Source organism: Coregonus lavaretus (genome assembly GCF_964263955.1).
Source record: "Coregonus lavaretus genome assembly, chromosome: 10".
NCBI lineage: Eukaryota > Metazoa > Chordata > Actinopteri > Salmoniformes > Salmonidae > Coregonus > Coregonus lavaretus.
The window spans coordinates 36,428,635-36,440,966 of record NC_139997.1 but is presented as its reverse complement, the minus strand read 5'-3'; the positions used below and the strand labels follow the sequence as shown (position 1 = coordinate 36,440,966).

The following is a 12,332-nucleotide window of genomic DNA, read 5'->3' as shown; positions in this document are numbered from 1 at the left end:
ACTTCAGTGTATTGTTGTTGTAGCCTTGTGTTATTATCCAATCATTAATGGCCATGTTTAGTTAATTAAATTGGAAGTTATCAAAGCTCTATCGCAATTGGCAATCAGTTGTTAGAATGTATTAGATTGACAGTAACGGTCAGTCAGATTAGGCTATAGGTAAACAAAAATGAAAAAAATAAACACTGGCTGTTGTTGACAAGCATATTCAGTTCATATACAGTGAGGGAAAAAAGTATTTGATTCCCTGCTGATTTTGTACATTTGCCCACTGACAAAGACATGATCCGTCTATAGTTTTAATGGTAGGTTTATTTGAACAGTGAGAGACAGAATAACAACAAAAAAATCCAGAAAAACGCATGTCAAAAATGTTATAAATTGATTTGCATTTTAATGAGGGAAATAAGTATTTGACCCCCTCTGCAAAACATGACTCCAAGTCATTAAGGATTTGAGGCTGACGTTTGGCAACTCGAACCTTCAGCTCCCTCCACAGATTTTCTATGGGATTAAGGTCTGGAGACTGGCTAGGCCACTCCAGGACCTTAATGTGCTTCTTCTTGAGCCACTCCTTTGTTGCCTTGGCTGTGTGTTTTGGGTCATTGTCATGCTGGAATACCCATCCACTACCCATTTTCAATGCCCTGGCTGAGGGAAGGAGGTTCTCACCCAAGATTTGACGGTTCTTGGCCCCGTCCATCGTCCCTTTGAAGCGGTGAAGTTGTCCTGTCCCCTTAGCAGAAAAACACCCCCAAAGCATAATGTTTCCACCTCCATGTTTGACGGTGGAGATGGTGTTCTTGGGGTCATAGGCAACATTCTTCCTCCTCCAAACACGGCGAGTTGAGTTGATGCCAAAGAGCTCCATTTTGGTCTCATCTGACCACAACACTTTCACCCAGGTCTCCTCTGAATCATTCAGATGTTCATTGGCAAACTTCAGACGGCCCTGTATATGTGCTTTCTTGAGCAGGGGGACCTTGCGGGCGCTGCAGGATTTCAGTCCTTCACGGCGTAGTGTGTTACCAATTGTTTTTTTGGTGACTATGGTCCCAGCTGCCTTGAGATCATTGACAAGATCCTCCCGTGTAGTTCTAGGCTGATTCCTCACCGTTCTCATAATCATTGCAACTCCACGAGGTGAGATCTTGCATGGAGCCCCAGGCCGAGGGAGATTGACAGCTATTTTGTGTTTCTTCCATTTGCGAATAATCGCACCAACTGTTGTCACCTTCTCACCAAGCTGCTTGGCGATGGTCTTGTAGCCCATTCCATCCTTGTGTAGGTCTACAATCTTGTCCCTGACATCCTTGGAGAGCTCTTTGGCCTTGGCCATGGTGGAGAGTTTGGAATCTGATTGATTGATTGCTTCTGTGGACAGGTGTCTTTTATACAGGTAACAAACAGATTAGGAGCACTCCCTTTAAGAGTGTGCTCCTACTCTCAGCTCATTACCTGTATAAAGGACACCTGGGAGCCAGAAATCTTTCTGATTGAGAGGGGGTCAAATACTTATTTCCCTCATTAAAATGCAAATCAATTTATAACATTTTTGACATGCGTTTTTCTGGATTTTATTTATTTATTCTGTCTCTCACTATTCAAATAAACCTACCATTAAAATTATAGATTGATAATTTCTTTGTCAGTGGGCAAATGTACAAAATCAGCAGGGGATCAAATACTTTTTTCCCTCAGTCGTGGTCAAAAGTTTTGAGAATGACACAAATACTAATTTTCACAAAGTCTGCTGCCTCAGTTTTGATGATGGCAATTTGCATATACTCCAGAATGTCATGAAGAGTGATCAGATGAATTGCAAAGTCCCTCTTTACCATGAAAATGAACTTCATCCCAAAAAAACATTTCCACTGCATTTCAGCCCTGCCACAAAAGGACCAGCTGCCATCATGTCAGTGATTCTCTCGTTAACACAGGTGAGAGTGTTGACGAGGACAAGGCTGGAGATCACTCTGTCATGCTGATTGAGTTAGAATAACAGACTGGAAGCTTTAAAAAGGAGGGTGGTGCTTGTAATCGTTGTTCTTCCTCTGTTAACCATGGTTAGCTGCAAGGAAACATGTGCCGTCATCATTGCTTTGCACAAAAAGGGCTTCACAGGCAAGGATATTGCTGCTAGTAAGATTGCACCTAAATCAACCATTTATCGGATCATCGAGAACTTCAAGGAGAGAGGTTCAATTGTTGTGAAGAAGGCGTCAAAAATATCTCATAACACTGAAGCAGCGAACTTTGTGAAGACCAATCCTTTATTTTATATTTGAGCTTCTTCAAAAAGCTACCCTTTGCCTTTGACAGCTTTGCACACTCTTGGCATTCTCTCAACCAGCTTCACCTGGAATGCTTTTCCAACAGTCTTGAAGGAGTTACCACATATGCTTAGCACATGTTGGCTGCTTTTCCTTCACTTTGCCGTCCGACTCATCCCAAACCATCTCAATTGGGTTGAGGTCAGGGGATTGTGGAGGCCAGGTCATCTGATGCAGCACTCAATCACTCTCCTTCTTGGTAAAATAGCCCTTACACAGCCTGGAGGTGTGTTGGGTCATTGTCCTGTTGAAAAACAAATGATAGTCCCAATAAGCCCAAACCAGATGGGATGGCGTATCGCTGCAGAATGCTGTGGTAGCCATGCTGGTTAAGTGTGCCTTGAATTCTAAATAAATCACAGACAGTGTCACCAGCAATGCACACCCACACCATAACACCTTCTCCTCCATGCTTTACAGTGGGAACTACACATGCAGAGATCATCCATTCACCCACATCGCGTCTCTCAAAGACACGGCGGTTTGAACCAAAAATCTCAAATTTGGACTCGGTCTAATGTAATTTGCTTGTGTTTCTTGGCCCAAGCAGGTCTCTTCTTATTATTGGTGTCCTTTAGTAGTGGTTTCTTTGCAGCAATTCGACCATGAAGACTTGATTCACACAGTCCCCTCTGAACAGTTGATGTTGAGATGTGTCTGTTACTTGAACTCTGTGAAGCATTTATTTGGGCTGCAATTTCTGAGGCTGGTAACTCTAATGAACTTATACTCTGCAGCAGAGGTAACTCTGGGTCTTCCATTCCTGTGGCGGCCCTCATGAGAGCCAGTTTCATCATAGCGCTTGATGGTTTTTGCGACTGCACTTGAAGACTTTCAAAATTCTTGAAATGTTCCGTATTGACTGACCTTCATGTCTTAAAGTAATGATGGACTGTCGTTTCTCTTTGCTTATTTGAGCTGTTCTTGCCATAATATGGTCTTGGTCTTTTACCAAATAGGGCTATCTTTGTGACAAGGTAGGGGTGCTACCTTGTCACAACACAACTGATTGTCTCAAACGCATTAAGAAGGAAATAAATTCCACAAATGAACTTTTATGAAGGCACACCTGTTAATTGAAATGCATTCCAGGTGACTAACTCATGAAGCTGGTTGAGAGAATGCCAAGAGTATGCAAAGCTGTCATCAAGTCTCCTGAGTGGCGCAGTGGTCTAAGGCACTGCATTGCAGTGCTAGCTGTGCCACTAGAGATCCTGGTTCAAATCCAGGCTCTGTCGCAGCCGGCCGCGACCGGGAGACTCATGGGCAGCGCACAATTGGCCTAGCGTTGTCCAGGGTAGGGGAGGGAATGGCCGGCAGGGATGTAGCTCAGTTGATAGAGCATGGCGTTTGCAACGCCAGGGTTGTGGGTTCGATTCCCACGGGGGACCAGTATGAAAAAAAATAAAAATATGTATTCACTAACTGTAAGTCGCTCTGGATAAGAGCGTCTGCTAAATGACTAAAATGTAAAATGTAAATCAAGGCAAAGGGTGGCTAATCGAAGAATCTCAAATATTTTGATTTGTTTAACACTTTTTTGGTTACTACATAGTTTTGATGTTTTCACTATTATTCTACAATGTAAAGAATTGTAAAAAGTGGAATGAGTAGGTGTGTCCAAACGTTTGACTGGTAGTGTACATATTAATATTAAATTCAGTGATTGAAATTACTACCCCATCCTCAGTAGCCTATTCCAGCAGACTATTGGGACACACAAACACTTTTTACCTCGAAATCGCCAAACTATTCATGTCGAATAAAGTAGTCTGGTAATTTGAACTAAGCAAGCTGCTAAATCGTTCAGTTTACATCTTGCCTAGGCTACTGTAGACTATCTGAAGATGTAGGCCTATCAGGGGCTATAGGTTACCTGGATCTATCCAAGCAAACCATGGCAAAGTTTAATTACAATCATAAACCCAGATCTTGGAAATGGGCCATTTATAACTGTTTGTAGTCTTAAAATCTGGCACATAATAATGGCACAATTGCCAGAAATAGCCTAACATTCGTCCAAGTGTTTCTTGCTCAGAGATTGAGATCCTCTCTCCAACTTTCATCACTCAAACTCTCCTGTCGGATTTATCAATAGTTACCCACATGCGCAAAATGGATTTATTTACAATTATAAACTGTGTTCGAGCCCTGAATGCTGATTGGCTGAAAGCCGTGGTATATCAGACCACATACCATGGGTATGACAATAAATAGTATTTTACGTTGTTTATAATACCAATAAGGCACACTGGGGGTTTGTGGTATATGGCCAAAATACCACAGCTAATGGCTGTATCCAGGCACTCCGCGTCGCGTCATGCTGAAGAACAGCCCTTAGCCTTGTATATTGGCCATATACCATACCCCCTCCTGCCTTATTGCTTAATCAGCAGTCAAACGAGTTAAATCGACATTCATTGATGGAAAATGATCTGGTGAGTAAGCTATATTTAGTCGCCAATGTTTATTGAAAACACATACATTTGCACAATGAGCACTTGTTGTCTCTCAAGTACATCCATACAGTTGTTGGCAAGTTAACATTAGCTCACGAGCAAATTTGAGCCATATTAGCAATTGACATGAAATCAGTCAAAACACTTAAAAACAAGACATGGTATCAAGAACAAGATGAAACGAGCTTAAACGAGCCACTTACGATTCCCCACATGGCAGTTTCTTGTCATTCTTGCAAGCAATCTGGCTATGCAGAATCACAACAACACGCTGACTTCTGCCCCATGGAAGCGCGCACATCGTTTCGTGATGACGTCAGCTAACCCATCTATACCACAGATAGAACAATGATAGATATTTCACAAGATGTATACATGTGAAGCATCCGGTTGGTGTTTCCACTCACTACCAAATATGATAATATGGTGATGAGCGGAAGCCCAGTGGCCGGCAGTGGAAGAAGATGAAGCGAAATGGATTTTGGCCGAAATTCTGCAAATTTTCTCATCGATGAAACATTTGATCTCCATGCAGTTTTCTGTTTCCAAAACTAGAATCTGTAACAAACAGAGTGGACTCCGTTTTGTAGTCTTTACCCTTTTCCAAAGTTTCTAAAAATTGCATTGTTTAGGAGTGCAAGGGCGAATTGAGTTATTGCACACGCGCACTTCACAGAGTAGGCGTTCCCTAACAGAAATATGCAGACAAATGCTAGAACACGCCAATAGGATCTCACTAGCTAGTGCTTGGCTCTGCCCATCTCCTTGCTTGTTTATTCCCACTATGATTAATTTGCGCCCATTGGAAACGACAGGCTATCTTGGGTTAGTTATACAAAATATTTGTATATACTGTTGACAAACGGAAAATAACTCGCGTGCAGTGTTTTGATTGGCCCTCATGTTTTCCAAACCGGAAATGGCATGCCCTCGAAATTGACAGCACTCCCGAAGATGGCGGGGGTGTTTGAGGTGGAGGTTGATGGTGTAGAACACGATCATGGACTCGGACATCACGATGAACCAAATCAGGTTAGGGTACCACATGTGTTACGGTTGTAGAATCAGAAAAAACGAATTGCGTGAATTGTGAAGTGCTCACAGCCAAGGCAATATGGACTAGACCTGCCTCTTGCACCGGCTAGTAAACGTCACACGATGTTAGCTTTGCTAGCTAACTAACTTCCCAGCTGTCTTCCCTTTTAGCTAGACAGGTAGGCTATCATGAGTGCATGTCTCTATTGAGTGCATTAGCAAAACCAAGTATATTATAGTGCCGTCAGCTACAACACAAACGTACAACTTGAAGGGCCATCATCATCACGCCCTTGTCTTGTACATGGTAGCTGATAGCTAACTATTTAGCTAGGTGGCTATTTAAGTAGCCAAAGATATCTAACTAAATGGATCATTCTGGTTTAGCTGCCTCCAATTTGCTGCTTTTGCTTGACAACCCGTTTCCCTTTGCAATAACAATTGCATCAGTGATGTAGCAGTAGCTAGCACTCATTAGATGGCACTCCATGCAATAGCTGATGTGGCAGACTGAGTCAAAGGTCATCTAGCTGACGCCTAATCCATCCTCTGTCCTGGCAGCTCGAGCTCTCTAATCACTATTTTGGACCAAAGGCTAGTGTTCTCACCATTTAGCTATAATGGACAGAAACGGTGCCTATTCTCTTTGTTGGCCAGCAGGGTTCATCCCTTGTAGTATTCACATGTCTGTCCACAACCGACAGCCTCCCAACCCAAATGATCACTGATCAGAATACAGACTGATTTAACGTTTTCATTTTTGATGCAATCATTGTATTTTGTAGATATATTGTGACTGTTTATTTCAGAGGTTCTATGTGAATGTATGTATATGTAGATTTGTAACTAATTGATTTAGAAGCGTTTGGAATCATTGTGAATGTCTGTTTGGTTTGTTTTCACTTTAGGTCGACTTGTCCCATCTGTCACCGGAGGAGAAGTGGAGGTCAGTCTCTAAACACAATTATTCATTCTGACTGCAAATTAGATTTACATCACAAGTCAAGTTCAACATTATCTTGTTTTGATGCAGTCTGATTATTGATATAATGTAGAGCCCTTAGTTTATCAATGTTTCCTTCCAATGAAAACTGGTATGATTGTGACTATTATAAGAATCTATCCAGATACTTAGTGATTTATCATATTGGATACCCATGCCTGAGCTCTAGGTTGATTGTAGTCTATGTGTGTTTGTGTGTGTGTGTGTGTCTGTCTTCATAGGTTGGAGCATGCCAGGATGCATGCAAAACACAAGGGCCATGAGGCCATGCACGCTGAGATGGTGCTGATCCTCATTGTCACCCTGGTCATTGCCCAGCTGGTCCTTGTGCAATGGAAACAGAGGCACCCCAAGTCCTACAATGTAAGACACACAGACAATCTCACTCTCACACTGCACAGTCATGCTCACGCAGACACACAAACACATGCTGACTTGCGTGCAGAAGAGGAAATACACAGCATGCCCTGCACACACCTGCAGGCAAATCATACAAATCATACTTCACATACTGTACAGACAAAATGTCCACAGACCAGCTTCTTCAACTGTACACTGTCTGGTTCTCAGGATTATTCAGCCTCAAATTGAACTATGTGTGTCTGTGTGCGTCTGTACTTTAAAATGTGTGTTCTCTTCTTCTAGCTGGTGACTCTGTTCCAGATGTGGGTGGTCCCTCTGTACTTCACCACCAAGCTTCACTGGTGGAGGTTCCTTTTCACGTGGTTAATCTTCTCTGTGGTCACTGCATACGTTACCTACCGCGCCACACGTAAGCCACTGGAGTGCACCACGCCCAGGTAAGGCCCCCTACACAAGGCCAGGTAGTATCTACACACATCCATATGATACCTCATAATATACAGAATGCCTAGGTGATGCATGATGAAATGGTCATGGTAAGAGGTCAAAAGTCTCAAACCCAACCTGTCTTGCAGTAAGTGCTACTTTAGTCAAAAAAATGATCTATGTTTCTTCACATTCACCTCAGTTAGCTGAAATATGTCTGAATGTTCCCTTGTTTCTGTGGACAGGCTGGTCTACAAATGGTTCCTCCTCCTTTACAAGATCAGCTATGCTACAGGGATAGTGGGCTACTCTGTCGTTATGTTTACACTGTTTGGCATTAACTTGATATTTAGGTAAGATCTGGTTATTTCTTGGCATAATTGTGTATTTATGGACAATACCAGTGGTTAACAAGGATCATCCTTGTGTAGTTACAGTGGGGGAAAAAAGTATTTAGTCAGCCACCAATTGTGCAAATTCTCCCACTTAAAAAGATGAGAGAGGCCTGTAATTTTCATCATAGGTACACGTCAACTATGACAGACAAGTTGAGAAAAATTAATCCAGAAAATCACATTGTAGGATTTTTAATGAATTTATTTGCAAATTATGGTGGAAAATAAGTATTTGGTCACCTACAAACAAGCAAGATTTCTGGCTCTCACAGACCTGTAACTTCTTCTTTAAGAGGCTCCTCTGTCCTCCACTCGTTACCTGTATTAATGGCACCTGTTTGAACTTGTTATCAGTATAAAAGACACCTGTCCACAACCTCAAACAGTCACACTCCAAACTCCACTATGGCCAAGACCAAAGAGCTGTCAAAGGACACCAGAAACAAAATTGTAGACCTGCACCAGGCTGAGAAGACTGAATCTGCAATAGGTAAGCAGCTTGGTTTGAAGAAATCAACTGTGGGAGCAATTATTAGGAAATGGAAGACATACAAGACCACTGATAATCTCCCTCGATCTGGGGCTCCACGCAAGATCTCACCCCGTGGGGTCAAAATGATCACAAGAACAGTGAGCAAAAATCCCAGAACCACACGGGGGGACCTAGTGAATGACCTGCAGAGAGCTGGGACCAAAGTAACAAAGCCTACCATCAGTAACACACTACGCCGCCAGGGACTCAAATCCTGCAGTGCCAGACGTGTCCCCCTGCTTAAGCCAGTACATGTCCAGGCCCGTCTGAAGTTTGCTAGAGTGCATTTGGATGATCCAGAAGAGGATTGGGAGAATCTCATATGGTCAGATGAAACCAAAATAGAACTTTTTGGTAAAAACTCAACTCGTCGTGTTTGGAGGACAAAGAATGCTGAGTTGCATCCAAAGAACACCATACCTACTGTGAAGCATGGGGGTGGAAACATCATGCTTTGGGGCTGTTTTTCTGCAAAGGGACCAGGACGACTGATCCGTGTAAAGGAAAGAATGAATGGGGCCATGTATCGTGAGATTTTGAGTGAAAACCTCCTTCCATCAGCAAGGGCATTGAAGATGAAACGTGGCTGGGTCCTTCAGCATGACAATGATCCCAAACACACCGCCCGGGCAACGAAGGAGTGGCTTCGTAAGAAGCATTTCAAGGTCCTGGAGTGGCCTAGCCAGTCTCCAGATCTCAACCCCATAGAAAATCTTTGGAGGGAGTTGAAAGTCCGTGTTGCCCAGCGACAGCCCCAAAACATCACTGCTCTATAGGAGAACTGCATGGAGGAATGGGCCAAAATACCAGCAACAGTGTGTGAAAACCTTGTGAAGACTTACAGAAAACGTTTGACCTGTGTCATTGCCAACAAAGGGTATATAACAAAGTATTGAGAAACTTTTGTTATTGACCAAATACTTATTTTCCACCATAATTTGCAAATAAATTCATAAAAAATCCTACAATGTGATTTTCAGGATTTTTTTCTTCTCATTTTGTCTGTCATAGTTGACGTGTACCTATGATGAAAATTACAGGCCTCTCTCATCTTTTTAAGTGGGAGAACTTGCACAATTGGTGGCTGACTAAATACTTTTTTCCCCCACTGTAGTCATTTTATCTCAGAATCCTTCAAATATGTTTTGATTTATGGAAGTGGCGCCAGAGCTTTCTTTGCGAAGTTGTAAAGTTTTAACCATGATAATAGTGTCTATTGATGTTTTTGGTTTACTTTATTTCCAGAATAAAGCCAGAGGACGCAATGGATTTTGGTGTGTCCTTGCTGTTCTATGGTCTGTACTATGGGGTCCTGGGTAGGGACTTTGCTGAAATGTGTGCAGACTTCATGGCATCGACAGTGGGGGTAAGTATCCAGGGCCTGTCAAGTTGGTAGTTGTACAATATCTCACTGACTAGTTTTTTTTTTATAGTAAAGGCTGTGAATCTGTCCAGCAACATTACATTGTGTCTCTGTCTTCTCTAGTACTACAGTGCGTCTGGAATGCCCACCAAGCACCTCTCTGACAGTATCTGCGCTGTGTGTGGCCAGCCCATTCTGGTCGACGTCAGCGAGGAGGGAATCATCGAGAACACCTACAGACTATCCTGCAACCATGTGTATCCTTTATCATTTAAGAAATATTCTCTAGATAAATATGCACGTAGGAGCATGATGTTGTGGTAGAACTGGTTTGTCTGTTGCATAAAAGCTGTAACTCTGTCTGTCACGGAAAACATGTGGTGTACGCACACAAAAGCCAAAGGGAAATTGACCAAACAAACATGCGCATGAACTTTATCTCTGAGATATGACTGTTGTTCCCGTGAACATCAGTAACACTGTACCATGTGCCCATCCCACTTCCTGTTTCTATAAATAATGGTGCCCTATGTCGTCTCCTGTAATGACTCTTCCATGAGGTGAAATGTCACGTTTTATGGCATTTGTGGTACCAATGTTCACATTGAGGACATCAGATTTTAATAGCTTACTGGTGAGCTTGCTGATATGGTTATTACAGTGTGCCACAGGGAAGTAGGAAAAAACCATCCAGAATTGTGTATTTCACCAAGCAGTTAGCTATGCCTACAGCGTTTGACCCGATTTGACCTAATGTTTCATATTTGGCCATATTTTGCAGTTATTCTCATGTTTTTTAAGATTGAATGCACACAAATGTAACACCACCCCTCCACCTTCTACCTGGCTCCTTAACTCTCTCTGCCTCAGATTCCATGAGTTCTGCATAAGAGGATGGTGCATCGTGGGAAAGAAGCAGATATGCCCGTACTGCAAAGAAAAGGTGGACCTGAAGAGAATGTTCAGTAACCCGTATCCTTTACTCTTCTGCGCTCATATGAGTGTTTGATGTCTAATATGTCTCTTTCGTATTGTGTGTGTGTGTCTGTCTTTTGCTCTCATGTTGCGATTTGTCTCACTCATTGTGACTCATTGTCACTAATTGTTTCGCCCAGTGTCCTTGTCTGTTGGTTAGCATGATTGGGATGACAGGGTCACACAGTACAGAGGTCAAGTTAGTTTCACTCTGCTTGGTCATGATGGGAATAGGTTGTGTTTCCTATAAATGCTAAAGTATTGGGAAGTTTACACACAGTGATGTTGTTCATTGACATGTAAACACAAACTGTTACGGATGTTCCAGAGATGTTATTGTCCATTCCCCACTATCAAGACTGATTCTAGTAAGGTCCTGAAAGATCTCACAATATATTATCACAGACTGGATATGTGAATTGGTTTGTAAGGGTTTGGTTTGGGGGTGGGGTCGTCACTTGTTTATATCTCCTTGACCCATAATACGAAGCTGGGAGAAGCCACATGTCATGTATGGACAACTCCTGGACTGGCTCCGCTACCTTGTTGCTTGGCAACCTGTAATCATTGGATTTGTCCAAGGCATCAACTACATCCTGGGGTTGGAGTGACCTGGGAAAGTGGAGGAGAGGGACACACAAGCAGTATGGAGATGGAAGATACTTCACTGGTCTGACTGAGGGAGACTTGGAGTCCTCACCATGGACTATACGAACATCTATTATAAACTGTGTCTATACCTGTACTATTTGTATAGATTTATAGGCACATAGTATCTGTATTTAAGATTTATTTGAATTTTACAAGAAATCTGGGTTTGGATGTCGGTTTAATTTTAATTTTTGTTTAGTCTATCACAACTAAAACAAATGCAGTGTACATTTCATAGCATAGTAAAATGGTTCTCAGTTTTTTGATGGAGATGCTTTTTCAAAATAATTTGTCTTAACTTTTCTTGTTGATATTTGTTGGATTCTACGGTAATGAGTGGTTAACACGGCTCAGATGAATGAGTGGAGTGTTGCAGAGTGACAGTCTTTCGTTTTGTGTGTTAAATCCGCGCCTTTTGTTAGTGAAGGTCCTGGTTGAATGTGGCGGCTGGGGGGAGAGTTTCTGGTTCCTCAGGAGCACTAGTCTCAGACAGTGTATCCTATCCTACTACAGTCATCTTTTTAAGAGGGGCACTCTTTCTCCAATATGCCCTCCTCAAGCCTCCCTCAGACGGCCTCTCCTGTCTGTATTCAGCCCAGATGGCTCTCCAGGAACAGGTACTGTAAAAGACAGTGTATGCAAAAAGGTGAATAACATTTGATAATTTTGGTTGTTTACTTTATTGTCGTGTTTTTGTTCTTGTCTGTTAATAAACGTGACGCAGTCAAGCTCAGGTGTAGACGTTACTTAATTTAGACCATATTTACTTGAATAGAATAGGTAATGACCTGGGGGAT

At 42.4% G+C, this 12,332-nt stretch overlaps 2 protein-coding genes across 2 annotated transcripts in view; one reads left to right on the top strand and one right to left on the bottom strand.

The window, feature by feature from the left end:
* The window catches only part of LOC311135870 (uncharacterized protein), a 35,596-nt gene extending 30,489 nt beyond the window's left edge, over positions 1 to 5,107 (bottom strand). The window contains exon 1 of the mRNA XM_084169893.1: positions 4,996 to 5,107. Coding sequence (XP_084026019.1) covers positions 4,996 to 5,093 — 98 coding nt within the window. The 5' untranslated portion in view covers positions 5,094 to 5,107. The remainder of the gene's footprint in view (positions 1 to 4,995) is intronic.
* Positions 5,108 to 5,567: 460 nt separating this feature from the next.
* Positions 5,568 to 12,263, top strand: LOC311136580 (E3 ubiquitin ligase RNF121-like). The gene is made up of 9 exons (XM_084170767.1): positions 5,568 to 5,824; positions 6,736 to 6,773; positions 7,052 to 7,193; positions 7,476 to 7,630; positions 7,865 to 7,972; positions 9,792 to 9,912; positions 10,033 to 10,166; positions 10,780 to 10,881; positions 11,375 to 12,263. Exons 1-9 carry the CDS (start codon positions 5,717 to 5,719, stop codon positions 11,493 to 11,495), a joined length of 1,029 nt encoding a protein of 342 aa, XP_084026893.1. The 5' UTR covers positions 5,568 to 5,716; the 3' UTR covers positions 11,496 to 12,263.
* Positions 12,264 to 12,332: the final 69 nt, after the last annotated feature.

Bases quoted from the DNA above. Each gene is read 5' to 3' on its own strand.
- LOC311136580 (XM_084170767.1), top strand. From the start codon at position 5,717: ATGCCCTCGAAATTGACAGCACTCCCGAAGATGGCGGGGGTGTTTGAG. The intron at 7,973-9,791 runs GTAAGATCTGGT...CTTTATTTCCAG, and splicing joins GGCATTAACTTGATATTTAG to AATAAAGCCAGAGGACGCAA. The intron at 10,167-10,779 runs GTATCCTTTATC...TCTCTGCCTCAG, and splicing joins AGACTATCCTGCAACCATGT to ATTCCATGAGTTCTGCATAA.